The 25,412-nt window shown below is 41.9% G+C and overlaps 1 protein-coding gene across 4 annotated transcripts in view; it reads right to left on the bottom strand.

The window, feature by feature from the left end:
• klf12b (Kruppel like factor 12b) overlaps positions 1–23,622 on the bottom strand; it is a 44,342-nt gene extending 20,720 nt beyond the window's left edge. The window contains exons 1-3 of one of the 4 annotated variants that reach the window (XM_059342625.1): positions 23,478–23,621; position 22,297; positions 6,368–6,450 (exon numbers count right to left, since the gene is read on the bottom strand). In XM_059342625.1, coding sequence (XP_059198608.1) covers positions 6,368–6,450; position 22,297; positions 23,478–23,570 — 177 coding nt within the window. In that variant the 5' untranslated portion in view covers positions 23,571–23,621. Of the gene's footprint in view, positions 1–6,367; positions 6,451–18,581; positions 18,643–22,296; positions 22,298–23,137; positions 23,282–23,477 lie in introns of those variants that run through there. The other 3 variants (XM_059342622.1, XM_059342621.1, XM_059342623.1) reach the window with 3 other exon arrangements.
• Positions 23,623–25,412: the final 1,790 nt, after the last annotated feature.

Here is a 25,412-nt window from a genome sequence, read left to right as displayed (position 1 = left end):
AAGCAGCATCGATTTGACTGGTTAAAAAAGTTTGGTGCATCTGAGTTGTTTTCTCCTATTATTTTTCTCTCTTTAAAGAAAGAGAAATTTAGTTGAAAGTTCCTGCACAAGGCCAAATCTACAATTCATGTGTTTATGACATTTTATATCGCTACTCCTGCAATAATCCTTCTTTCTTCATCAGCCAGGCCTGAAAATGATATGTTAATGAATGCAGGTGAAGGATGATTGTTTTTGTGCAAGCATTCAGCTTCAGGAGCAATAATACTGCATGATAGAGATATGTCGGAAAGCTATACGCAGTGACATTTATTGAGAAAAGAGCAATTAATTTCCTCATGTTCATTCAAGCATTCAACTCCTCCTTGGTTAGCATGATGTCATACACAGATGAAACGCAGGAGTAGATAGTGTCTCTCACACTCGCCTACTTTCACCGTCTACTTTCTGTCTTTCTTTTCTCTTGGCGTGGGTTGCTCCCTCTCTCTATCTCTCTCTCTCTCTCTCTCTCTCTCTCTCTTCCTCCCGTTTTCCATCACTCCCACAGAAAAGCAGCTCTCTTGGCTCCCCTTGTATCTCTCCTAAATCTCCTTTGTGACGGTGGAAAAACATCATATGGGCTCAATTTCCTGACCGTCTCTCTCTGTCTCTCAGCGATGGGCCTCCTAAGGCCAACGCTGGTGGCTCAGTGTATCCCTCAACGCATCTTTCACTTAACACCAAGCAGACTGTAACATAACCGCTCCATCTGTCTGCACAAGTTTTAGGAACCTGTTTACTCAGAAAAAGATAATGAGGAACATACACGGTAGAAAAGTGACACTCACCCTGCTACTAGTTATTTGTTTCTCCGGTTTCCAATACTGTTATAGTTTTTGTTATAATGTGAAATGTTCCATGTGATGTAGCCGATCTGAACTCACTATGTTCGATGTGGGAGTGGTGCTAGAGTTTGTGGTGAGTGGTGTTGATCCTCACAGTGGAGCCTTTCAGAGGCTGAGTCACAGTTTGGGCCATCAGGGAGCGAGTACATCCAGGATTTTTTACTAATCGTACAGGAAAAGCTCATTAAAATAAAGGGGAAAAAAACTGTAACTCGCACTCCAATCGCAGCTGCAGCAGATATGAAAAAAACCTTATGTACCGAAGGATTTTCATCCTCACTTTTGTTTTTGAGACTCACATTTCTTTCTCCTTATGTAATGCTGGCTGAGAGTGGGTCTGTGGTGAATTACGAATTTTTCTGAGTAGTGAATGTGAGTGTGTTCTTTTATGTAGTAGCCTGCTATTTTTACTCCAGACTTGTGTACTCGTTTTTCGGCCTACAGGAAATGTTACGACCCCATGAATCAAAAAGTGCTTCTCCCTGTGAAACTCCTCCTCAGTTTGAAAACAAACTCTACCTCATGAAATATGCCCTCCTGTGACCTACGGTGACCTCTGGACCTCGATGGGGTTCAGCTCAGGGGCAGTGGTGTCAAGGTCAGGGTTCACAGCACTTTATAGCCTGCTTCATAATACCACCCACCAAGCATTTTAAATGGGTTTTTGCACAACTTTATGTTGTTATTTGGGGAGGAATGGGGGAGTTTTTAAATCTCCTCCAGACATATTTTAAGGTATATAAAATACAGCTATACTTATTTCTAAATCTATCAGTCTACTATGATTAATGTTTTCTTTAATATAGCTTCCTTACATATAACGTTGTAAGAACTCTGAGAAGGGACTTGAAACACATCAACTCTTTCTCCGTCATTGAGAAACTCTGCAACTGGCCTCTATTTTCTCTTTCAGAGGAAACATTGCAGACTTTCACAGAGGCTGTACACCTGTAAGAATATGATTGGATCGGTCAGCTGGTAGCCGTGTAGATAATGAATGAGCCCCTGACAGTACAGCATGAATGAAACAGCTGATGCTAATCAGCTGATGCAAGCTCTACTTTATTACTCCATCGGAGTTAATGCAACGCTCCTTGCATGTGCACATTTTGTCCACTAATAGTGCTTATATGTCCCTGGGGTGATTGCTAAGTTGTGACTGTGTTGGGTGGAGACTCATGTGACACTGAGTTTGCAGAAAGTTTTTCTCACTGTTTTTCTGACAATATTCACATATTCAAAAATGCATAGCATGATATTTCTGTTTCCATTGCCCCTCCTTGTTAGCAGAGTTGGCAACATTTTACTTCCCTTTATTTATCAATTACAAGAAGTATACCAACCACTTTATAATGTAAAACAGAGACAGAGTCTGATCTAGTTTAGTCAAGTCTCTCTTAACTAAAAAACCTCCCTTGGGCTATTTCATTTATCATTTGATTTTTTCCCTGCCTATAAATCTGCTTTCTAACTATATATCCATAGTTGCCACTCCACATCTTTACCTTGAGAAACATTTCAAAAGAAATATAATTTAGTTGATTATATGCATGTTTGTGATGTCAAATATCCTCTGTGCTTCTCTTGCATCAACTCCCACATCAACTCCATGTAGCCCTTCTTGACAGACCCTCAGGCTATCATTCAGCTGCTTTTGCATGGGATCTCTCTGTGTTTGCATGTTCTGTATAGGATGTGAGTGTCACAGACCGCCTCGAGCTATACTGCCTCGAGGCTTTGAAGTCATTAGATTCATTGAGGCTGATCTCAGTGAAGAAATCTTGTCTTTCTCAGTAAGTGCTCTTAGAGTGTTGGCTAAGAAAGTTCTGCAATTGTGCCAGTTCAAGAAGACAGAGGAAAAAGAGGAAACTGAACAAAATGTATTTGTGGCATCCACAAAAGCTAAATGCTGTTCAGTAAAATTTCATGATTAACAAAACAAATATGTTGTTCCAGTCCTGAACTCTGATTGGCTGAGCCGTGTGAGAAGCTGTTGTGGCAGATATTCACACACCTGTTCATGCAATTGACTTCTGAATCCGGCCAATATTTACTTACTGCAGATAAGCCTATATGTTGAATAACGCATTACGAGAAATTGCAGATAAGAAATCCTAAAGATATGTGTGAGGTAATTTAGAGAGAGTGACCTCCGTATGTGTTTATCAACCAGAGAGCACTGACAGATTTATTTTTTAACTCTAAAACTGTTAGAAGAGCCTAATTCTAGCCTAAGCCTAAGACTCCTGAGTGTCATGCTGGGTCTTTTTTTTTTAAAGGGAATATCCGTAAAAAAAAAATGTATTTTTTCTCTTCTTAAATATCTTAAATAGTCCCTGTTATAGTCTTCATTTGGTAAGCAGTCAAATACCAACATATCAACGTGTAAAGTTTAAATTATAAATATCTATGATTTATTTAATGTTGGTGTCTTTTGCTTCCAGTACCTTCATAAAAGCAATAAGCCACACAGAAAAGCGCAGAGCATGTGATCATACTATAGAGCTCATAACTACAAAGGATGGACGTTTCTTTGGTTAGACATAAACAAAATAATAGCATATCCAGTTATCTAACATTATCTTCTAGTTTCTCTTCCAGAAGGTGTCTTTAGCCTGACTGAGAGTTAGTCACGCACAAGACATCTAGTGGTAAGGCTGCAGATTGCAACCAACTGGAAATGGCTATCTCTTGCCCTTTCAAAGCACGTCTATCCCTTTCCAAGCATGTAGAGAAGCTATGGTGGCCTTCAGGTAATGTAAAAACACTTCTCTAGAGCCAGTGTTTGGTGTGTCCCTTCAGGGCTACTGCATTGTTGTGAAAATTGGTAAACTCCATGAAGAGCACCTGAAGAGCTCATTTGAAGCTAACGAAAACAACATTTTTATTAGTTTCAGGTGATTGTACACAAATGAAAACACAGCTATGAATAATATAAATAATTTCCCCTGAAAACTAAACATGTCTCCTTTAAGTAGGCTAATGCAGTGTTAATTAACTAAATTGTTTATCTGTGAATTGATTAAATGAAACACAAACTAGCTAACTGTTTAACAACAATATTGACCCAGCTAACATTAGCTCACTTTAGCCACTGGTCTTACCCAATAGAGCTGTCATGTGTTATTCAAAATTTTAGCAAATGTGTGGATTTTTTAAAATATTTTACCCAGAGATATCTGCCTAAATTCTAAATTCATCTTACTTTTACATCATTCCAGCTTCTCTTTATGCCCTGTTGCCTGATCAGTAAACTAGGCTACAGCTAATCTTTTGTTAGGAAGAATTTTGGATTCCGTAACACAGACTGAAAAATCGAGACCAGGCTGTTACATTACAGTGTTAGCTTGTCAATCAGGGGGAGCAGTGAAAACTCAGTTCTCTATTGTAGTTTATTTTAAGCAACATGGGCTGTGTTCAAATTAATTTGATCAAATTACATGTTAGTTTGAATTCATTTTTTGAAGAAGTGACAGCCCCAACACCGACCAATAATAATGTGGTAAAGCACCTGAGAGAACCGAATCAAAGACGGGTGAAATCCACTTTTCATTCGCATGAAAAAGAATGTGCTATCTCTTTACTCAAAAGCTCACTTTCATTGGAGCCTTTCAGTTTGTTGGCAGAGTGAGCATGATCATGACAGTTGGGTATACAGTTTGTTACTGACAACCTGTTCAAATTGGCCAATCCTGTGTAGCTCCTGTGTAAAAAGGAGCACACTTGTGTGTAAAGGTCAAAACAACAGAGTGTACAGTGTTACACAAAAGTGAAAAAATAAAGTTATTTGCATTTTAAAGTTCTCCGACTCATCTCAACCAGCACAAATGGAAAACTGAAGCCACCCCCTACTTTCATTTTGACAGATACAAACACATGTACGCGCTCAAACCTACACATACCCGCACGCGCTGACAGACATATAAAGATATGCTCGACCCGCCTGCCTGCTTCTGTCCTCATGCCATTGTCTTTATTAGGGGATACTGGTTAGCAGGGCAGATTTTCCAGCCCCTTGCGGGCGAATCGTCTAACAAGGCAGACCATTTCCAGCAAGGCCTTGGCCCCCCGCCACCCAAATGAAGACCACATTTCTACAGCAGCATAAACTGTCTGTCTGAAGGGAAGCACAGTCTGTTAGGGTAAGATTGAATCTCGGTGCACTTCAAAGCCGTGTGGGCTGCAGTGCTCACATCCTGTCTGTGACTGACATCACTACATGTATGGAGAATGACTTCAAACCCCAGGTATTAGGTAGCAGCTCGGGAGCTCTCAAACCCTTGAGCCTCAGCTGAAAGCAGGACACCCAGAAAGTGACCACCTGCTGCCTTGCTGTCAAACCCTCAGATGTGGAGAGACACATCCGATCCTTATCAATACAAAGCACCTACACAGCCAAAATAACCTCCGCTGAGGCAACCTGATGGGTTATCAGCTGCTACTATTTTTCTCATCCATCACGGACTAATGCTCTCCGCTTTGTCTCAACAGAAACTATTTTGCTCGTCTCCCACCAAGTGCTCTTGGTGATATATTAGGAGGCAAGATATTATTGATATGTTATGAATGGAAATCAATAATAACCGAACACTAATTCATCATGATTACAAATATTAAGTGGCCTGCACCCGCTGCACACACAGCTGTGGCAGCAACACAAAGCCCTTGTAACCTAGCAACAGCTTCTCCATAACAAGACCACTTTATTTCTAGGTATGTTGGACCAGAGAGCACTGATACTGTATGTGGGCCATGGAAGCCTTGCATGAGGTAACTCCATTATTCCTAAAATGGTCGATATGCATGGTGGATTTGAAGATAAAACTCAAATATTAGATTGAATTGTGCATTTTGAGAGGAAAAAAGGGCAATGCTTGCAATTCATTAAGTGAAAATGCATTTCTTTTTGCAATAAATGAATATTGTGTGATAGAAACAATACAGAGGTGACAGAGACTGCTGTGAGAGAGTACAGGCATGCTTGAGATACAGTGGAGGAAGAGATGGAGCTGTGATAAGTGTTTGCGGAGAAAGAGAATGGTGTGTCTGTGTGTGTTTGTGCAAGAGAGAGAGATTACTCATGTGTTTATGGGAAACAAGGGTATGGGAGGATGAAGGGAAAGACGTAAAGGGGCAGGAACAGACAGAGATAGATAAGAATTAGATTTTCCCATGCGACCCTCCTCCCCGGAGCAGTGGCTACATCTGTGGAATCACCCCCCAGCCAGCACGGACTCTCTGCTGGCCCCGGTCACCTCCCCGAAACCCCCCAATGCATTCCTGCTCCAGCTGTGGCTCTCCTCCTCTTCTCAGTGCTTCCTGCTTACTACCATGCTCTCCGACCACTCCTCTTAGCCCCCACACTCGCTCTCTTTCTCTCACTCACTTGCTTAGGCCTGGGAGTAATTATGGAGGAGGAAAGAAGGAAAGGAAAGCAGGAGGAGAAAAAAAGGGAATTGTCTGGAAAACAACTGCTCTCTTACCCCTTGTTCCGATTCCAGGGGCTCAGCTTTGACTCGGACTGCAGGCATTCCGTCAAGCATTAACATCCTGTTTCTTAGGCTGCCTGCAAAAGGAAACAGAGGAGGTGTAAGACGGGTGTTTTAGCATGACTAAGCAGGTCCCACATTCACTTATTCACACATGGACATCTACAATGTTGTGCCTGCACCCACTGAGAGATAAACACATTTTAAATAGACGCAAATTCATGTTTCAAAAACGTCAGAAGCTCACAGACAAAAGACGCACACAAATTGTGTAAACTCAGTCGGTGCACAGCATGACGCCTTCTTCTTCATAATAAAGATTTTCAATTGCCTGGTGAGCTGCTGCAGGGCTAATAACACTTCATAATGCTCACTAAGATCCCCTTAAGACTTCAATGGAGTACTTGCTTTGATATAGTTACTCAACAGCATTGGCAACAACACTACACTAAAATTATAATTGATACTTGGAAATAGAAGATTTTGACACTTTTGGCTCTCCTTAAGATAATATTTTACAGTCATGATGATCATAGTAATATTAACATGACACTTATACACATGAAAACACACACAAAAACACACTTCTTCATACAGCTATATGTTCATCTTTCCCCCTGCAGCCTCTGAGCTCTGTGCCTCTGCAAAGTGGGCAGCAGTGCCCAGTGCCCAGCTCCTCAGCTCCGTGCTGTGGCTTTAAGAGGGATTCTCAGATGGAGCCAATGACAACAATGCATGTTCCGTATCCCTCAGTTGGGGCCGACCTGAGGTAACCCTTCCCTCTTATTATTTTAGCAGCAGTACATGGAGGAATGCAAGCAAGGCAAATAGACTCTAAACATCTCCATTACTCTTCACTGTTGGCACCAGGCACAGGATGTGTGGCCCAATCCTTGCAGTCAGCAGCGCCGAAGCCACCCTGAGCACTCTGGTGCGGAGGAAAAATAAGCTCAGCCAATCAGGAATGACATTGCCCGACCATCAAACTAACCGTCTCAGATCTGACATCCATGTGGCCTGTCCAACAATCAAGATTTTTAACTCACCAGAATATCCACTCAAGATAGATATCAAAAACATTGTTTTTTACTGATATAAACAACAGTAATAACAGACAAATCATTGAAAGCAATGTATTTTTTCCCGCTTCCTTTAGATTCTCAAGCAAGAGGCTAATCCTGACTGTGTTTGTGTGCGAGGGAGGCAGAGAAATAGGGAGGATTTACTCTCTCAATCTGCACACCCCCCAGATCTCGCCTCTCAGGTCTAAGTCCCTCAGGTACCCTGGCTGTGCTGCTATTGTATTGTTGTCCAGGATGTCCTTCGGCTTCAGGTCTTGGTAGGCCCAGATAGCGTTGCCATAGTAACGGCTGGGCGGGTGGAGCTGCAGCCTCAGTCCAGCCTCAAGCCATGTGTTGAGGAGCAGAAGAGAGAGAGGAGGCAGAAAGTGAGGTTTGTTTTTCCTCAAGATGACCATCATTTCTGGCATTTTCTGCTTCTTAGAGAAAACATGTATTTTTCACAAGGAGGCACTTCAGATGAAATCTTGATTTTCTCATGGGATATATATTTCACTTTTTCAAAAGATCCTTTTTTGAGCCTCAAAAAAGTTTACCTCACTTAAATTGATTTGTTCTCTATGCTAAATGTCTGCACGATTATAAAAAAATAAATATAAAAACACACACATTTCTTGGAATGAACAACCTTTCCCAATACACCTACAGTCCAGTTAATCCAGCGGTTTGTGATCACCTTCCTAATGAACTGGCCTGCAGCAGGCTATTCATAGGAAATCAATAGCCTTTGCATGCCTCTGCTAGTGACTGTAATGGCCAAAGAGCTAACAGCAGCGGGAAAGACCTAACACTGAGTAATGAGCTAACAGAGAGGCGTATTGAAGAGGTCATGTAGAAACACTTTGACCGAAGTCAACTGCTCCTGCTCCCTTGAAGGGAACACGTCTGCCTGTTAGTACTTCAGGATCACAAACCCGAAAAAAGATAACAATATGAACAAAGATTGAGTTCAAAATGAAGAGAATTTGTTCAAGGTAATAAGCCAATGTGTATCCAGTATTCTCTATCACTAAATTTGGTCTGCTGGCGGCAGGCTTAGGCAACCAGCAGTGTGCTGTCCATCAGCAGTATGAGGCTCTGTGTGTGGGAGATGGAGAGAGGGAGGGGGGTTAGAGGGAAACAGGGTAGATTAAGATCACCTTTCCATTTGCTGCACTCTGAAATGAAATGGCCATCCCAGGTGTGTGGGGGAGTTGGATGGAGAGAGGAGGGCAGTGGAGTGTTGAGGCATCTCATTTCTCTCTCCTCCCCGCCCTCCAGTCCCCAACAAAATCCCCCTAGAATAAAAAAAAAAGGTAAAGGGAGCAGGTGAAGATTGAGGCCAGTCCTGCAGCAAAGATGCTTGAAATATACATATTTCTCTGTCTGCTGCTGTCCTCTCTTTTTTTGTTTGTGCTTATTTGTGTGTCCGCTAATGCATTTCAAAGTATGAACTGAAACTCCCACCACACAGCCGCATCGATGACCTCAGGTCCACTATCTTCTAGTCCACTGATAGCTATCAGCTCTGTGCTGATGGAGGGTACAGTAACTAGCTGGAGAGGAAGGATAAGCTCAGGCAAACCAACTCTGAACGGACTGGCTGATCGATTAGAGGTGACACCTTCTCCAGGAAACCTCTAACCTCCAGAGACCAGATGTTGACCTCATACACTGGTGACATCACCCACGCTTTTACACACATGCCGTTGTCCACGCATTCACCATTTAAAACATAAATATTTCAAAATGAAACCAGTAAAATTCTGACAAGCCTGCAAAACCCAATCAGGTTCGCTGAACCCCACAACCAGCCAGTGGGTTTGAAAGGCATGTTTTGTTTTTAAAAAATCACCAAATTAAACTTAAATTTTTACAGTTTCAATACCCTGAAACTGTAAAAATTTAAATTATTAAAAGATTTTCACATTTCTAATGTTCTTTGAAAGAACACTGTCTGTCAGCAGCTTCTGATAGGAAAAAATACCAAATCTAAGCTAAAAAGAGTGATAATTCATCAAAATACATTTTTCTACATGCGATTTAAAATACGGCCAAAAATATGTTTACACTAACAAAATCCTGGAAAAAAACAAAAAACTAACATTAAATCCTGCCCTCTTGAGAGCAGAATGGAAGTGATAAATGACTTGGCTGTAACCAATGTAATCACACATTACAGTAATATTTCTTGAATATTCTATGAATAGGGCAACATATTATTGATATAATTTTAGTACTATTACAGTTACTTCCAATTCAAATCATCCTTTACAACATTATTTTCACTACATTACCCTGCATCTGAAGATCAGTGAACATGAGGCAAATTAGAACAATGACGTATTTAAAAAACGTCACTGTCAATTGCAGTCAAAAATGACTAAAATGTGACAGGAGCACCAAAAATAAATAAAATAAAATAAAAAATGATAATAATAATAATAGAAATGCACTGAAATGGCTCTGGTTTCAGCGGGTTATCTCTATCTTACCTGTGCTGTGAGGACAGAACTGTGAGTGTATGCTCACAGCAGAGAAAGACATTTTTTGTTAAAGTAAAAGTTAAGCTTAAACAAACTCATGAAAGCAGATTTAGTATCTGGCTGTGTGTACCATCTTTGCTTTCTCTCTCATCTCTCTCTCTCTCTCTGTGTGAGTCTCATGTGCACATACTTGCACACATGCACACGAACACCACACGCCCTGAAACACACTGTAACAGACGGGCCCCGCCAATGCTTTGTTCCCATGTTGAGCGCCCAGAGCAACTGGGTGCATCTGTGTCACAGAGGCTGGACCTGCTGCCACGGGGCTGGGATGGAAGAGAGATGGAAAAGGGTGAGGGGGCTGGGGAAGGGAGGGTTGGGGGTGGTGGTGGGGGGATGAATTATGGGAGATACATGAGGAAGTGTTAAGGAAGGTGATAGCAAGAGAAGTGAGCGAGGGTGGTGGTGGTGGGGGGGCTCGCTGAGGAGTTGCTGGCAGGAGCGCTGGTTAGGGAAGCAACCAAGGGGAGTTGAAGAGGTTGAGGAGGGGGGTGGGGGGGTGTTTAGTGGGGAGGAGGAGGGGCGGGAGTCAGAGAAGCGAGAGAGGGTAGAGAGGGGATATGGACCCGAGCCAAGGCCCGGTCGAGCGCAAAGCACACGGTGCAAGAATGCCAACAGACCCCCTCCCACCCGGTCCTCTACCACAGAAAGAAAAAGAGAAACCAAGGGAAGGAAACAGCATGGAAAAACATTAAAAAGTTGCAAATCAGAAACAAATTATTAACTTCTGCTTTAAGTGCAAATGCATAAAACGGACGGAGCTATAAGTGATATGAGATGAGCATTTCCTGTGTTTTGCTTGTATTGTGTGTCGCTGGCCTCTTTGCTGCAGCTCACTTCCCTCTTCTGTGCCCCTGGACACCCCAATGTGACACATTGGCCTGATAACCAGCCTACAACTGCTCGCTCACCAGCCCTCCTCATCCGCTTCTCTCTTTTGAGTCACAGTGCAACAAATGTTAGAAAAGTAGCTAAAGCTGACTACGCTCAGAACATGCTGATTAGACTGATATCAAAGAAAATGCCTGCCTTAAAGATAAAAAATTGGCTGAGTGACACTCTGCAGACCCTGGAAAATAAAAGGTCTAATGTTGGGTAATAAAAAACATTTATCTTGTTTGCAAGCGTTGCAGACACAATAGAGCCACAGCTGAATCACAGCTGATTTCCAACCTCAGTCTGCTTCATGTTAAGCTGTGTCTGTTCATGACCTCATCTTGTTGGCTTCGTTCTGGTCTTGAGAGCTCATTCAAATAGTTCCCTGCAGAGTTACTGCTTAAGGAGTAACTGCAACCAGGCAAACAACAGCACAAACCTTTAACCCACAGAGGTCAGTGCTGCCCTATAGAGCAAACCACATAAACTACAGATTTAGTCAGAATGTTTCACTGTGCCACAGAAATGTGTGATTGAAAAAACTGCATTCATACATTTGATGTTTGTAGGCATTGTAAACAGAGGTAGAAAACAAACTGCTAGCTTAGCTAAAGCTAACTTTGCTCTATTTTCTCACCTGCTTCCTGTAATTAAAAAAGATCTTTTTTATTATTAATTCATTAATTTCATTCATTCACTGTCCTTAACCTCTTATTCGCACTCGGGTCGCGGGTCTTTTTTATTATATGTTTGAAATACATTTCCAAAGAACATACAACAAAAAAATTTGCTTTTTGGTGATTTAGGTTTTTTTAAAATACAACCTCAATAATGCAGGGGCTCAATGTAATCATAAGGAGTAAAAAGAAGCAGAAAGCTGCCAGGCATTTCCTGTGTTTTAAGGTATTGGTGATGTCATAGCTGACATCACCTTTCCTGCAGAAATGTTTCTTTTGTTTGTTTTTTGTATTTGTAAAGAATGTGTTTGGATCACTCATCTATTAAGGAGACATTTAATTTGTAAATGAGCTTGAAAATGAGTCCCGTAATGTTAGAGGATTTCCTGGTAAGAGGCTTTTGTGTAGGTTAACCTGTATTGTGAATGGTTCAGGTGAAATTAGACAAGAGGTCAATTGAACAACCTATAAATGGCAAGTTTAATTTTGCTGCCAGAAACACGCGACGGCTGTTTAATTTGTTTTAAATCAATATTAAGGGTTAATACAGTATACATGCAGTGGAGAGCACTGTAAATAAACATTGGGAACTCAAGATGTCTGCTGAGTCTGCCTACCCACCACCTTCCTTGACATTCGAGCCGAAGTATTCTACACCAGTGGCCAGGCGTTGGGCCAGCAACAAACTGATGGCAGCATTAAGGTAGAGCTGTATAGTTTCTGAGATGACAGAATCACGTACACAGGGCTCATGCAGAAATATCTATGAAATGGGCCGTCCCAAATTTAAAATCATAGTTTTTCTACATTATCATTAGTTAAAATCATTTAATTGTCATTTCCATAACACGGTTGCATATTTGTATTAAAGTTTTTTTCTGTTTTTTTTGGTCATATTTATGTACACATGGAATATGATTCAGATCTACTGTGTATTCATGAGTGATTAAAAAAGGGTGGGGTACATAGTCTATGTTCCTATGTTGACAAAAACTTGACATGAACTCTAAAACTCCCTGCTTATATCTTCTAAATGTGCATAGCAGCAATTTGTAAATGCACTTCTATAGAGCTGTTCACTCCAGACATATCAAAGTCTGACGAGGTAAAAATATCCTGTCTTTGAGTCCTTAAGAGAGGTCACATTGGATCCTACATTTCCCATAATGCAACCCACATCCCTTTGTCTTTATTAGATCTGCGCTGCCAGATAAATGTCCACATCTTTTAAATTGATGTACCACATGTGTAACACAGACATCATAACGCCATAAATTTGTCTCCAACCTCTGATGACATCATCAGGGCTTATATTGTCAGAAGTGACAAAACTCCCTCCGGAGCCACAGAAGACACAAAACAACTGCTTTCTGAGTAGAGCTCCCCATGACGAATTAGCTGACCTTTATGTATAAAATCGGTGGAGTTTCCCTTTAAGACGTTCTAACCCCAAGCAGCACAAAGCAGGTAAACAGTGATGATGCCGTGTATCTGTGTGAGCAAGGTGGCTCTGTGTGTTTCCCTCAGACTTTACTCCTGGATGTACTGAGATGGACATAGTCAGGTTTTTTTTTCTAATCATTCCTGGCACTCTGTGAATGGTCTCAGAATTTCCATTTCATAAGCCGTATTTTCCTTGGCAGGAGCAGCAAGCGAAGTCTTTTGGATGCTTCTGGGACATTTTTGAACGGGGCTCAAGAGAGCAGAGTGCTGCTACCTCGCTGCTCATAGAAGCGTGGACTTCTCTAACCCCCCGACAAACACAATGGCATCAAACCACAGTTCATATGCACTACCCATTGAAAAAAAAAAGAGAAAAAAAAATGTTCCCTTTAGGGTTAAAAAACCCTTAGAGATGCACTCAACTAATGCACTTTACCTCAAAACACCCTGCTCTTTTCCTCTGGGAATAAATCAGTTCCACAGAGGAAAAACAGAGCTTACTTCACAGTTATTATTAGACAGAATACAGTTCTCATATATTGGATGTCTTCATCTTGAGGACACGCAGCCAAACTTGGGAAGCTTATCAGGTCCCATCAATTTAAACTGAATGTCATCCCCCATCTGTCTGATGCTATCCGGGCTTCACTTGTTGTTGAATTTGATGTGGCGTACATGAATGACGGGGCTGCGAACTGCGCTCACACATGCATCGCTGCAATTCAAAAAGCATCCAATGCTTCAGTTTCTTGACGTCACAAATCTCTACAGCGTGATAAACACATAATAAAGGATGGTTTTATTTAAAGAGCGCGTCTGCAGCAATAACGCACTGCCACTCTTAAGGACAGAGGATGGTATTGACAGGAAAATGCCATGTAGAGGGGAAAAATATATAAAACCATTAGAGAGGAGAAAAGATGGACACTAAAACCATTTGCAAAGGCTGAATGGACACGGCAAAGTGTGAGTATTGATCTTATTGATCTATACGTCAGAATGCAAATCAAGCTCCACTGGGGTGAAACCCAGCTCTGAGAAAACCTAAAAAAATCCACATTTGTGACCCAGTTTAGAAAAACAAGCAGTGTGGAACTCTCTATAGATTACACACTCTTGCTTTTATAGTTTTAAATAAACAATTTTATGGACAGCAGGAATTCTGCACAATGCAGAATAGGTGCCATGTAAGGTACAATGTGCCTGGGTTCAAGGAGTTTAATACAGTATCTTTACATGGAAATAGGCTTAGCAACAATGTGGAGTGCCAATTATTTTCACCCCTGCACAATGACCTCATTATGTAAGTTCCTGTACACATCTCATTCAAAAATGTTCCTTCATTTACAGTATACAGTCTGATATAAAGTCATTCCGTGTGCGTGTGTGTGTGAGCAGTGAACTCATGTTCTTGCCTGAGCCAGTGAGCTCAGCACCTGGGAGGAAACCAGCTCCATTTATAGAGAGTTGATACCCATGTAAATACACAAACAACACACACACATTTGCACACTAGCAAAGCCCACAGAAGTTCCCATATTCTGGTGGATTGCCCTTGGGTCCTTGCTATTTCTGCCAGGGGCAGGGGGATCCTGTGTCAGTAATCCTGTCGGGATGAGGGGGATGAGGTCGCCGGATGCAGCTCAAGTCCACAGCATTCACTAGCACACACACACAACACACACAACACACACACACAAAAATAATTCGTAGGAACATTTTGCTGAGTGGACACAACATACAGCACCTCAACTGTGTCAGTATGTTTACACAGTTTTCTAATAAAAGGTGCTCAAACAGAGGCAGAAATGCAGCTTAACATACTGAAAGACAGTGAAAAAATCTCATTTACTGTCACTGCCACACACTCAAATTATCATGATCTTTATTACATATTTTAGTTGTAATATACATTGATAACATTAATAAACTGCTAATTAACCAGGACTTTAATTTTATATAAACTTTTTATTTAGGAATAAATGTAATGTATAATGGATTGATAACAAATTGATTGACACACACACATACATATATATAATATGTAGTGTTATTGAATGCTGTCTTTTGGGGAATTTAGGAGAAATCTACATGCACAAATAGACAAAATGTAGTAAAATAAACACCTAAATGTGTAGAAGAAGAAGAGACATGTTATGAAGCAAAATCAATCAATCTCAGAATTTAATCCTTAAAAAAAGTGCATGAAGAAACAATTCTGCCTGTAGTGTCTCACCCCAAACTGTGTAGATGACAGTAAATACACATTGAGTTAGTAATAATGTGTCTTTTTAAAATGTCTGATGTTAGGATAAAAACATCTCAGCACCTTGAATTCCTTTATGATCCTTTTATCTCCATTTTTGTTTGAGGTCAAAGGGGAACTCTTTTGTATATATTTTTCTTTGTGAAAGCTCCCCACCTCCACCAATACCACCACCGTTCCTTCTAAGGTCTTGTGAAAGTGTGGGAAATGAAGAAGCTACTTATTCTGAGAGGAAACACTCAAAGCGAAACGAAGTCAGTCGCTGTCTGGTTTGTCTGCGTCTCTGTCTGTGTGTCCAATGTACTTCTCATAAAGCTCATACACACACACACACACAAACGCACGCACGCACACACACACACACACACACACACACACACACACCTTTTGACCTCTGCCTGCAACCGCAATGAACCATATTTATCTTAGATTAAGAGACAGACTCTCACACACACACACACACACACACACAAATGTGTCTCTCAATATTGCAGCTCAGCTTATGAAAGAAGAATATAGATGCCCATTCAACACAAACAGCCACCCACACACACCTACAGTGTGCACACACACGCTAGCATGCACACACCGAAAACACAAATACACACGCACACACACTCCTCCACAGTTCTCCAGAGAGAGGTAAACAGAAGAGTCTGACATCCTCTTGCATCATGTGCCTCAAATGCAGCAGAGAAACAGCTAAACAAGCTGTGACCGTGACAGCTCTAAAGTGAGGTGGCATTACTCAAGTGAGCTTCGACTTAGAAGTCAAAGCAATTTGTGACACCATTCTAGACAGTTTATGTCCAATTTAAGATCATTTTTGATGTAATCATGAGAAAGAATAAGTTAAATATTCTGTTTTTTGGAGGGCTTGATTATTGAGTTTGGTTGTAAAGAAACCGCAAATAGATGCCACAAAAGGCTCCTAAAGAGCCGATACGCTGCAAGGTCTTCTTGCTTCAACATAATCGGGTGACCTCTCCGGAACACCCTTCACGCAAACAAACACACACACGGACACCTCAGTAAATGCAGTAGGGTCAGTGGCTGTGCATTTAAAATAGCCTCTGACACAAAAACCTCACATGTACCAAAGGAGGGGGTGGGGGTGGAGCAGAGCAAACCGGGATAAATGTGTGTTAGTATCTGGCGCAGGCTGTCAGGAAGATACTACAATATTCTTTACGTGTTTATCGTGAAGTTTAGACACTGTAGGGCTGTACTGTATGAGCAAATGGGGGGACAAAGGGGAGATAGAGAGAAAGAGGCTGTGAATCAATAAAAAATGCACTCAGTGACTCTGTTCTAAGTCTGTTATTTACTCTCAGTGCACAGGTCCTAGGTTGAGGTGACCACAGTGCAGTGCTTAATAATTCTCTCAAACTGACAGAGGTGCATCATGGGCACAGTCCGGCACAGAATTCACAGTAGATAAAAACGGCGAATGCTCTCTTATGAATGCTTTAATAGCAACAATGTAAAGAAACAGTTTTGTTAGGAATAAAACCCCAAGAGAACATTTTGTGAAGGTGTGAGCATGCGAACTACAACACCCAACCATTGCACCTCTCTCCAAAGGTTATAGCCGCTCGCTATACTGGAACAGAGGGTCATAGTGAAGCCCTGCTCTCATCTCTTGCCCTAACAGGGAAAGGTGGGATGCATTAGATTAGCATCCTACTACTGCATCCTTCCCACTACCACCAGCCTCCCACATACTCTCTCTCTTTGCCTCCCCTCCCCAAGGGATGCCTGTACACTCCTTCCCTAATGGGGGATTCTTTGAGTAGGCTACTGCCTGTTATCCCCTTAGGCACCAATGGTTGTATATATGTGTGCATGTGTTACAACATGTATGTCTAAATGTGTGTTTGTGAGTCATCCCCCCCTTCCCCCACCATATGCATTACATACTATTCACAATAGCTTGTCTACTGAATGCATCACAGCACATGTGCACTCACATGCACTCTCAAAGATCGACCTAGATGTTTTACAATAACTGTACAATGGGAGCGTGCAGAAGCCCTGATACACTGACTCATCTACAGTATGTACTGTAAACAAGTCACAGAGAAATAATACCAGCTCAAGCACTTAAACACTGTTTTTTTTTTCAGCTTTTTTCCCCGTGCCCTTTTTTTCTCACTCGCGATCTCTTGTGATACAAACAAAGCTATGCATACAGCACACACAAGCACACGTGCATTCCACACCAGCAGTCCTGCAGAGCCGTCTTGATGCAGCATCATGAAGTGTCTACCCTATATAACCTCGCTTTATGCTGACACAACCAAATCCACCTCAGCGCACGCCGAATGGAAACAGAAAATAACGACCAACCAAAACATTCCAACACACTGACACTTATTACATCGAATGTGCGTGCAGTTATTTTCGCTCACCAAGTTTTTCCCCTTGGTTTGACCCATTCCAGCTCTCCAACACCACTCAATAAAAGCCAGCAGCTGTGTTTACCTCCATTACTCATCTACTCATGCCTTCGTTTCGATCATTTTTCATTTCTTTTTCGACTGATGCTGTGCTGTGCTGATACCTGGTTGGAGCAGCTAATTGAGAGGAGTTATGGTCCAGAGCTTGAACCTACATTCGCTTGAGTTAAAGCCAAAGAGCCTGTGGAATGCCACAGGCACCCCAAATGGATTCCACATGTTGTTTGCATAATTTCCTCTCCTAACAGTTGACCTACAGTACAACTGGAAACAAAGTTCACAGTGATCCCTGCAGCATCCTTGCAGAGGGTCTGCTGAAACCATCTGCACTGGAGCTGGAGAGACGCAGCTCCCAAAAGATTCTGTAAAGGGAAACTCTTTATGTAAAAGCAGCAAAAAAGGGGGTTCAAAACGCTCCGAAAATGCTGACTTTGAATGCTCTTTTCTTGGCTTCCTTCCTTTTCTCCTTCCTCCTGTTCACCATCCATATTTGGCTAAAGTTAAACACACACTTGGTGTACAGGGGAAACATCACCACACAGACAGGCCTGCCACTGACATACCTTTCCATCCCTGCCATGGAAACATGTCGAGCAACCTTAAAATCAGAGTCTGGGGGCAAGTTCTCCTCAATGAGTCACTTCCAGTAAGTAGTGAGTGTGCTACTCTAGAGATGGTGTCATTACTAGAAAAAAATAAAAACTTGGATCACTAGGCCGGTCAGGCAGAAAGATCTTAAATTCTGCCTCCCTTAAGTCGCTCTTTTGGCAATTTCTTCCAATCAAAAGATAAGCTTGGTTGCTCCAGAGAGGGTTCAAACAATAACAGGCTCCTAATAATAATTCAACAGAGCAATGCAGCAAAAATTCAAAATACTCACAGTGATGTTTGACAAGCTGTAATCACCCATTTTATATTGTAGTTCTTTCTGTCTGTGTTCACCATTTAGACTATCAACCACAGAGTCACTGGCTGTTGCACAATACTTTCCGTACTCTCTCTCTCCTTTTCTCTCTCTCTCTCTCTCTCCCTCTCTGTCACAAAACACACATGCCCTAGCACTCCATGTACACCCTTAACTCAATTTTGGTAAACAAACGTGGGCTGGACACTGGGGTCAAAGGTTGAATCCACAAGAGAAATCGCAAAGGGAGAGAACATTTTGTCATCTTTTGACATGGTGAAATAACAGCTCGGGGAGTTCAGCTCACAGCCATCGCCTATAAATATTAGACTTCTTTCATGTGCAGAGTGTTCCAAGTCACTACTGATGCATGTCCTGTCATTAAGAGAGAAACAACAGGAAAAAACAATAGTGTAAACGTCTATTTAGCCCTCTCCATCTATGACCATTTTAATCCTGAAAATCTGGGGCAGGTACATCTATCAATATACAAAGTCGCCCAGCTGTCTGTCTCACATTGTACATGCATGCCCTTGAGTCTATTGTAAGAGCCTGTGGGTGGGTGGGTGTGTGGGTGTGTGTGTGTGTCGTTGTGTTGCAGTGTCTTTGCATATGGCGGTCTCCTGTGGCTGAATGTCCAGGTTTGATACAATGCCACCTATTTGACCTGGAGCCACAGCTGAGGTGGGACCAAGTCATTGTTTTGCAAGTCATAGGTAAGTCTAACGGCTTTGACCTCAAGACTGACGATCCCCAATTCCAGCCCCACATTCTTAACTTTGAGTTTAGAGTCCCAAACAAGTCCTAATATGATTGTTGAGCTGACGCATTGGTTCAAACAAAGTGGATCCAGGAATGAATTGATGGGAATGAATAAAGTTAACATTAGCTGGTTCAGTTAATTAAGAGAAATCAATTAATTCTGCACACAACATACTTTTTATGCATACTTTTTTCTTTTGGCTTCGGGGGAAGGTTAAGTATTTTCAAGTCAAAAGTCTCAAGTCTAAATGAAATCACGAGTCATCTGTGTTAAAAGTCTAAAGTGATCAAATTTGTGAATGGTATTTAAAATCATGTGATTTGAGGCCACACCTCAAGGCCACAGGACATCCCACAATGCACCTGGAGCACACCCAACCTCTATAATCTGCCTAACTCGTCTTTGGCTTTGGCTTCCAGTCAGAGATCCAGATGAATCCGGCCATAGAGTGCACTGCAGTCTATCTGCAATCAATGGCGATACACTCCATAACACCCACCTGGATCAATGGTACAGCAGTCAGTCAATATGCCAGCAGTTAACCCAGCTGATTAGGGGTAATACAGGGAATTTCACATCCCCCTGAATAAGAACGTGAGCGTACACATTGTTAGATTGCACATACTGGAGCACTGCACCTCTTCCTGAAAGATTCAATCTGTCAACACGTGCCCAATTTGTGTCTTGTGATCTGTGGCAGACAGATGATGCCTTTAGTGGGGGAATCCTGCCGCGCAATTAAATGTGCCGGACAGACTGGTGTTGATGGACAGATAGAGTCTATCTGTTAGTGATTGGCTTTTTAATTGAGTCCCCCCACCTGCACTGATCTCTATCATAAGCCCTTGGACCGTGTCTTGTGGGGGGTTGAGCCAGTGGAGGAATCACAGTGGCAATGAAGCAGCTTGATGCGGTTGAGGGGGAAAAAACAACTAGATACCACATCACAAGTGTTCATGAGTTTTTAATGTTATACACATACATCAGGATTTTAACAAGTGTATGTACAGCATTAACAAGCAGATGTTAAAAGCAAAAGTGGAAAACATAACAGACTTATTTTATCACCTCGAGCTGATGCACCTCTTTGAGTACAAGAAAATAATGTGTGTACACAGCACACTACATTTGCACATGCAGAAATCACCACATTATTAAGACTATCTACCAAAAAAAAGAAAAAGGAGAATTTTCTAAAGACGAAACCCCCCTACACTGACTTTTATCATAATAATGATGTTGATGGCTCTACTAAATGTACCGGTAATCATTTTATACAATACCATGATCTTCAAATTCCAAACAAAATGTTTTTGAGCCTAAACCTAACCAAATCTTAATCATAGTGTTAAGATTATCCTGATACTGTCCTGCCAATAGGGCCTTCAGATCAAAAAGTCTGAATTTTGTTGACATGCTGATTCAAGCCGTTATAGTAAAATACAAAACTGAACCTTACCTAGTCAAAACAAATACTGTTTTTAAGGTCAACTCATGAAAAATATAATCAATGTATGATATCTTACGCAAGCTTATTCATTGTTCATATGACATCTTGCGATCACCATCACTGTGGATAGAACTTCTTCATTAAGTTTAGGCAACAGAAATACTTGGTTAATGTTAAAAAAGAACAAGGTTTTCGATTAAAATAAGTGCTTCAGTATACAACTACTGGGCGTAGTTATGTAGGTGACGTAGAACATGTGTAAGGACGTTTCCAACCGGACACGAACTCTGGTCTCCTAGGTGAAAGTCCCGCCCCCGCATAGGGATTTCTGCGTTTTTTGGACTACAGCACCTCAAGATTTCGTGAGTTATCTGTGAATTCAATTGCATTACATTTCTTAGGTATTGTTACGAAGTGAGACAACAGCCTGTTAAGATTAATCACTCAGCAGCCAGCTATCCGCGAGCAATCACAAAAGATGTTCCTGCAGCTTTCGTGATCTCAATATGCTTTTAACGTACTGCACATCACGACTGAGCTGAACGAAGCTTTCAGCATGACAGCGGTGAGAGAAGCTCCAGTGCTGAAAGCCACTAATTCTTTAAGTGACAATGATGATTTATTAGAGTCAGTTAAGTTTGAAGATTCTGTGTTAAAGATTTGTTCGTACATGTACATGAATGCAGCTGATGTCAGCTACACTATCTAATGCTGACTATGACACCTCCACCACAAACATGTTGCAGCAATAACATTAAAGTGTTCTTCTGCATTTTATTATATCATCATCAATTTAGTTATGGTGGAAATACCCAGCAGAATCATATTATTTTCAGGAAATATCACCCTCTCGTGCCCATTTCAGAGTTCTAATATGATTCTTCTTCACTGTGTGCAGAGTCTCCTCTACATATGTGGTAATATCAGCCTGCTTATTCATGACCAGGGAGAAGGCCCCTTTGTAAATGGATTTAAGTGAGAGTTTAAATAGGCACTAATCTCGCTCGCTGAACATCCGTGAGCTGCAGGGGGTCTCATCCACACATGATACAACCCCCCTCTTCCTTTTTCCCTTTTTTTTTGCAGGCGAGACCCCCACATAAACGTACACAAACACACACCCTACGGCTGTCACACAGTTAAAGGCAAGACAGGGCCTCTCCACGATGCGGGGGTAAAGTCACAGAGGTCAGTGCTCAGTTTCCACATCAAACCCAGGAGCAGAGGCCAGAGTCTCATCCCCCCTCCCACCTTTCTCCCTCCCTCCCGCCCCTCTCTGCCTCCTCGAGCCACCACTCCCCCTCCACACACACCCACCTCCTCCCCCTTAACTGGATGTACAAATGCCTTTGCTGTCAGCTCTGCCCTGGTCCCCTGTAATTGAAAATAACAGCCAAGGGCCAGCCCCCGGCCACTCTCCCCAACCTGGTGGCTCTCTGCCTTTCTGACAGCCACCCATCAATACCAATGACTATTACCCTGGAAGTGAGAGCGCTGCCGATGACATCCAAGACACCACCCCTGCAACACTCCCACACACACACACACGCACACACACACACACACACACACACCTCCCCCCAGTGTCCTTCCTCCGCTACCCGAGCCTCCTAATGTTTAACCCGTTGCTAACAGCCTCGATTCTCTGTCTCTAAGCTGCTACACTGGGCAACAGTAGGCAAACAAGCCTGTCTCTTTCTCTCACATACACACACCACAATGCTTCACACAAATGCACACCCACACATGCACACACACAACTCTCTTAAGGCATGCACAAAACTCTGACAAGCAGCAAACTTTTTTCCAGCGAGAAGTGCTGAGAGAGAGTTTGGTGCTGTCTCACTTCACACTCTTATATTACCCCACTAAGACACTCTTACTCTACAAGGCTACACTGCTCAGCTGATACGTCCTGAAGTTTCTTTAGAAGTGAATAAGTGAGATATATGAGATTATACAACCGGTGCCGGCACTGTAAAGTCAGGATGCTGCTCATGCCCACGATCACTCAGTGTATAATCACTTTTTTTTTTCTCTCTCTCTCTCTCTCTCTCTCTCTCTCCTGTCATGACAGTTTGTGAATTTGCATTGGGAATAGGTGTTTCAGGTCCAGGCAGCACCATGCATGGTCTCTTGTTTCCCCCCACTGACACACACCAAACACAATGCCATAGGTGATCAGAGCTGTCATCTGCTTTGACAGGGAAATGACAGCTGAACGAGACGCACTGAACACAAGCACAAAGCCCCGCAACGTGACAAATGAAGCACACTAGCAGCAGCCAGCAGAGGAACAGGACGAAAAAATGCACAGACCTTGTCAGAAGCTGCAGAGCCGTGGAGTCTGTTTTCCTTTCTACAATCCTCTCTGTCTCCTCTCCTCCTCTCCCTCTCCTCTCCTCTCCTCTCACTCTGCGTGTATGTACGTGTGTATGTGTGTGTGTGTGTGTGTGTGTGTGTATGTGTATGTGTGTGTGTGCGTGTGTGTGTGTGTGTGTGTGTGTGTGTGGCAATGTGTGTATGAGTGAGTGAGTGAGTGTGAGTGTATGTGAGTGAGCAGCTCCCTCCCCTTCTGCCTCTCAGCTGCTCGGCTCAGGCAGTTCTCAGGAAATGAATGGGAGCGCACAGAGAACTGTTGTACTTGCAAATGACTTACCCGAGTCACATGATCCGCTAAATGTAGGGTGGGCCGGTGGGTGGAGGCTTCATAAGCAAAGGGAAGACAATATACTCTAAGCTTTAACAGCATGCATCGAATTACACGGGGCCCCTCCGGGGAGGTTTCCGACGCGTCCGCTCTAAGCCAGCCCGAACTCCTTCTCTTCCCCACCCGGAGCGCAGCGGAGAGCCCCGGGCTGGGGGTGAGCACCGGAGCACCTCCCCGTTTAAAGGGGACGGAGAGGAAGGTGGACGGGGGGGGAAAGGGGGAAACAGCTCTTTTTTATTTTTTTGTTTGTTTATTTAATTAAAAAAATACAGAAGTTTGTTTTTGATAGTTGTAAATATAGTCAAATAGTTTTAAATATGTTAATTTAAACATTGTATAGCGTAATTAGCTGAAAAAAAATGGTTCCTTTAGTGGGTAGGAAAATACTTAAATGAACAACCAATCGTTTATGTTATTTTTCAAGCAAAAAAATCCCCAAATTTGAGTCATATATTATTAAACTGAACATATTTATATGTTAGACGATTTGTAAAGGGGAAGAAGCACGTCACTGAAGTCACACTTTTCTCTAGAAAATAGTTTGAGGTATTTCCCCTTTTTAAAAAAAAGGTTTGATAGATCAAATTATTAATCCATAGACTAATTGGTATTGGCAATAATGGCATTATATATTGTATAGCTATATATACTATATATATATTATATTATATAGTCCAGGTATGTGTGATTTTGATTTGATTTAGATTTATGATTTGATTTGTAGATTAAAAATAATTTCATATTAAAATATGTAATTTATTAATTCATTATTATTAGCAAAACTTTAAATGATGAATAGGCTATATACATTAGGGTGGAAACCAATCTGTTATCAATTAATTAAATATTGAATTGATCAGTTATTATTATTATTTTTTTATTAATCTTTTGCTCTTTAAAATGTCAGAAAATGCTGCGAATATTGCATCAAAGTTGGTATATTCAGTTTGCTTGTTTCCGAAAATAGATTTTGGGGCATTTTTACTTCTAAAAAATTCCCAAATAATTTATTTATGATCAAAAGTGTTGCAGATTCATTTTCTGCTGATCGACTGTTCGGTGAATCAACTAATCATTTCAGCTCTAACAAGTTGCGGTCCAAATTTCTCACCAGATATTTCTTTGAGGTTTGTATGAATAATATATCTACTATTTCTGTTGTGGTGGTAAAATGCCACAGATCTGCCTGCTAGTTTAAATGGGCAGCCTTGAATAACACCCTGGAACATTTCCCAATAATGACTGCTTTTAAAACCTCTTCCGTGCAGTGCCTGAGCCACTGTGCCCATGTCAGTTTTTCCTCCTGGTGTTCTCCAGCTTGATGAAAGGTATCTCTGTGGTATGAGAGGCTGATGCTGATGCTGCTCAGCGCCCACAGCCAGTCCCCCGGGAGCTCTAATTAAGGTAAAGGAAGCAGGACTCATCTGCATGGCTGATGGAGCTCATACCACTCTACATGCCGCTTCATTGTGGAGCTGGAGAGTTATGATTGAGAGAGCCAGAGATGATGGAGAGAGAGGGAGAGAGAGAGAAGGAGGGAGGGAAAAAAACTATTTACAGTAGTACAGTGAGCCTGGTCCAAATGCTACCCACTTAATATTCATTCTGTTTCACTTCAGATACTGTATGTCTTCTGTTTGCAATGAATGGAGGATAAAATGGTTGGGTGGAGATGAGAGGATGGAACGAAAGGGACGGAGGATGAGATTAATAAGGTTGGATAGGCAGGATAGAGGGATGGCTGGGTGATTGTATACGGGTGAATTAAGAAGTGAATTTAGTGGCTGCATGGATGGGAGGGGCTCCATGAGTCCAATGGGAAGAGGAGTCTGTTGAATGAATGGATGGACAGAATAATGGACAAGAGGGATGTGTATATTATGA

Source organism: Centropristis striata, chromosome 10 (assembly GCF_030273125.1).
Source record: "Centropristis striata isolate RG_2023a ecotype Rhode Island chromosome 10, C.striata_1.0, whole genome shotgun sequence".
NCBI classification, from domain to species: Eukaryota; Metazoa; Chordata; class Actinopteri; order Perciformes; family Serranidae; genus Centropristis; species Centropristis striata.
This window is presented reverse-complemented; position numbering and strand designations above follow the sequence as displayed.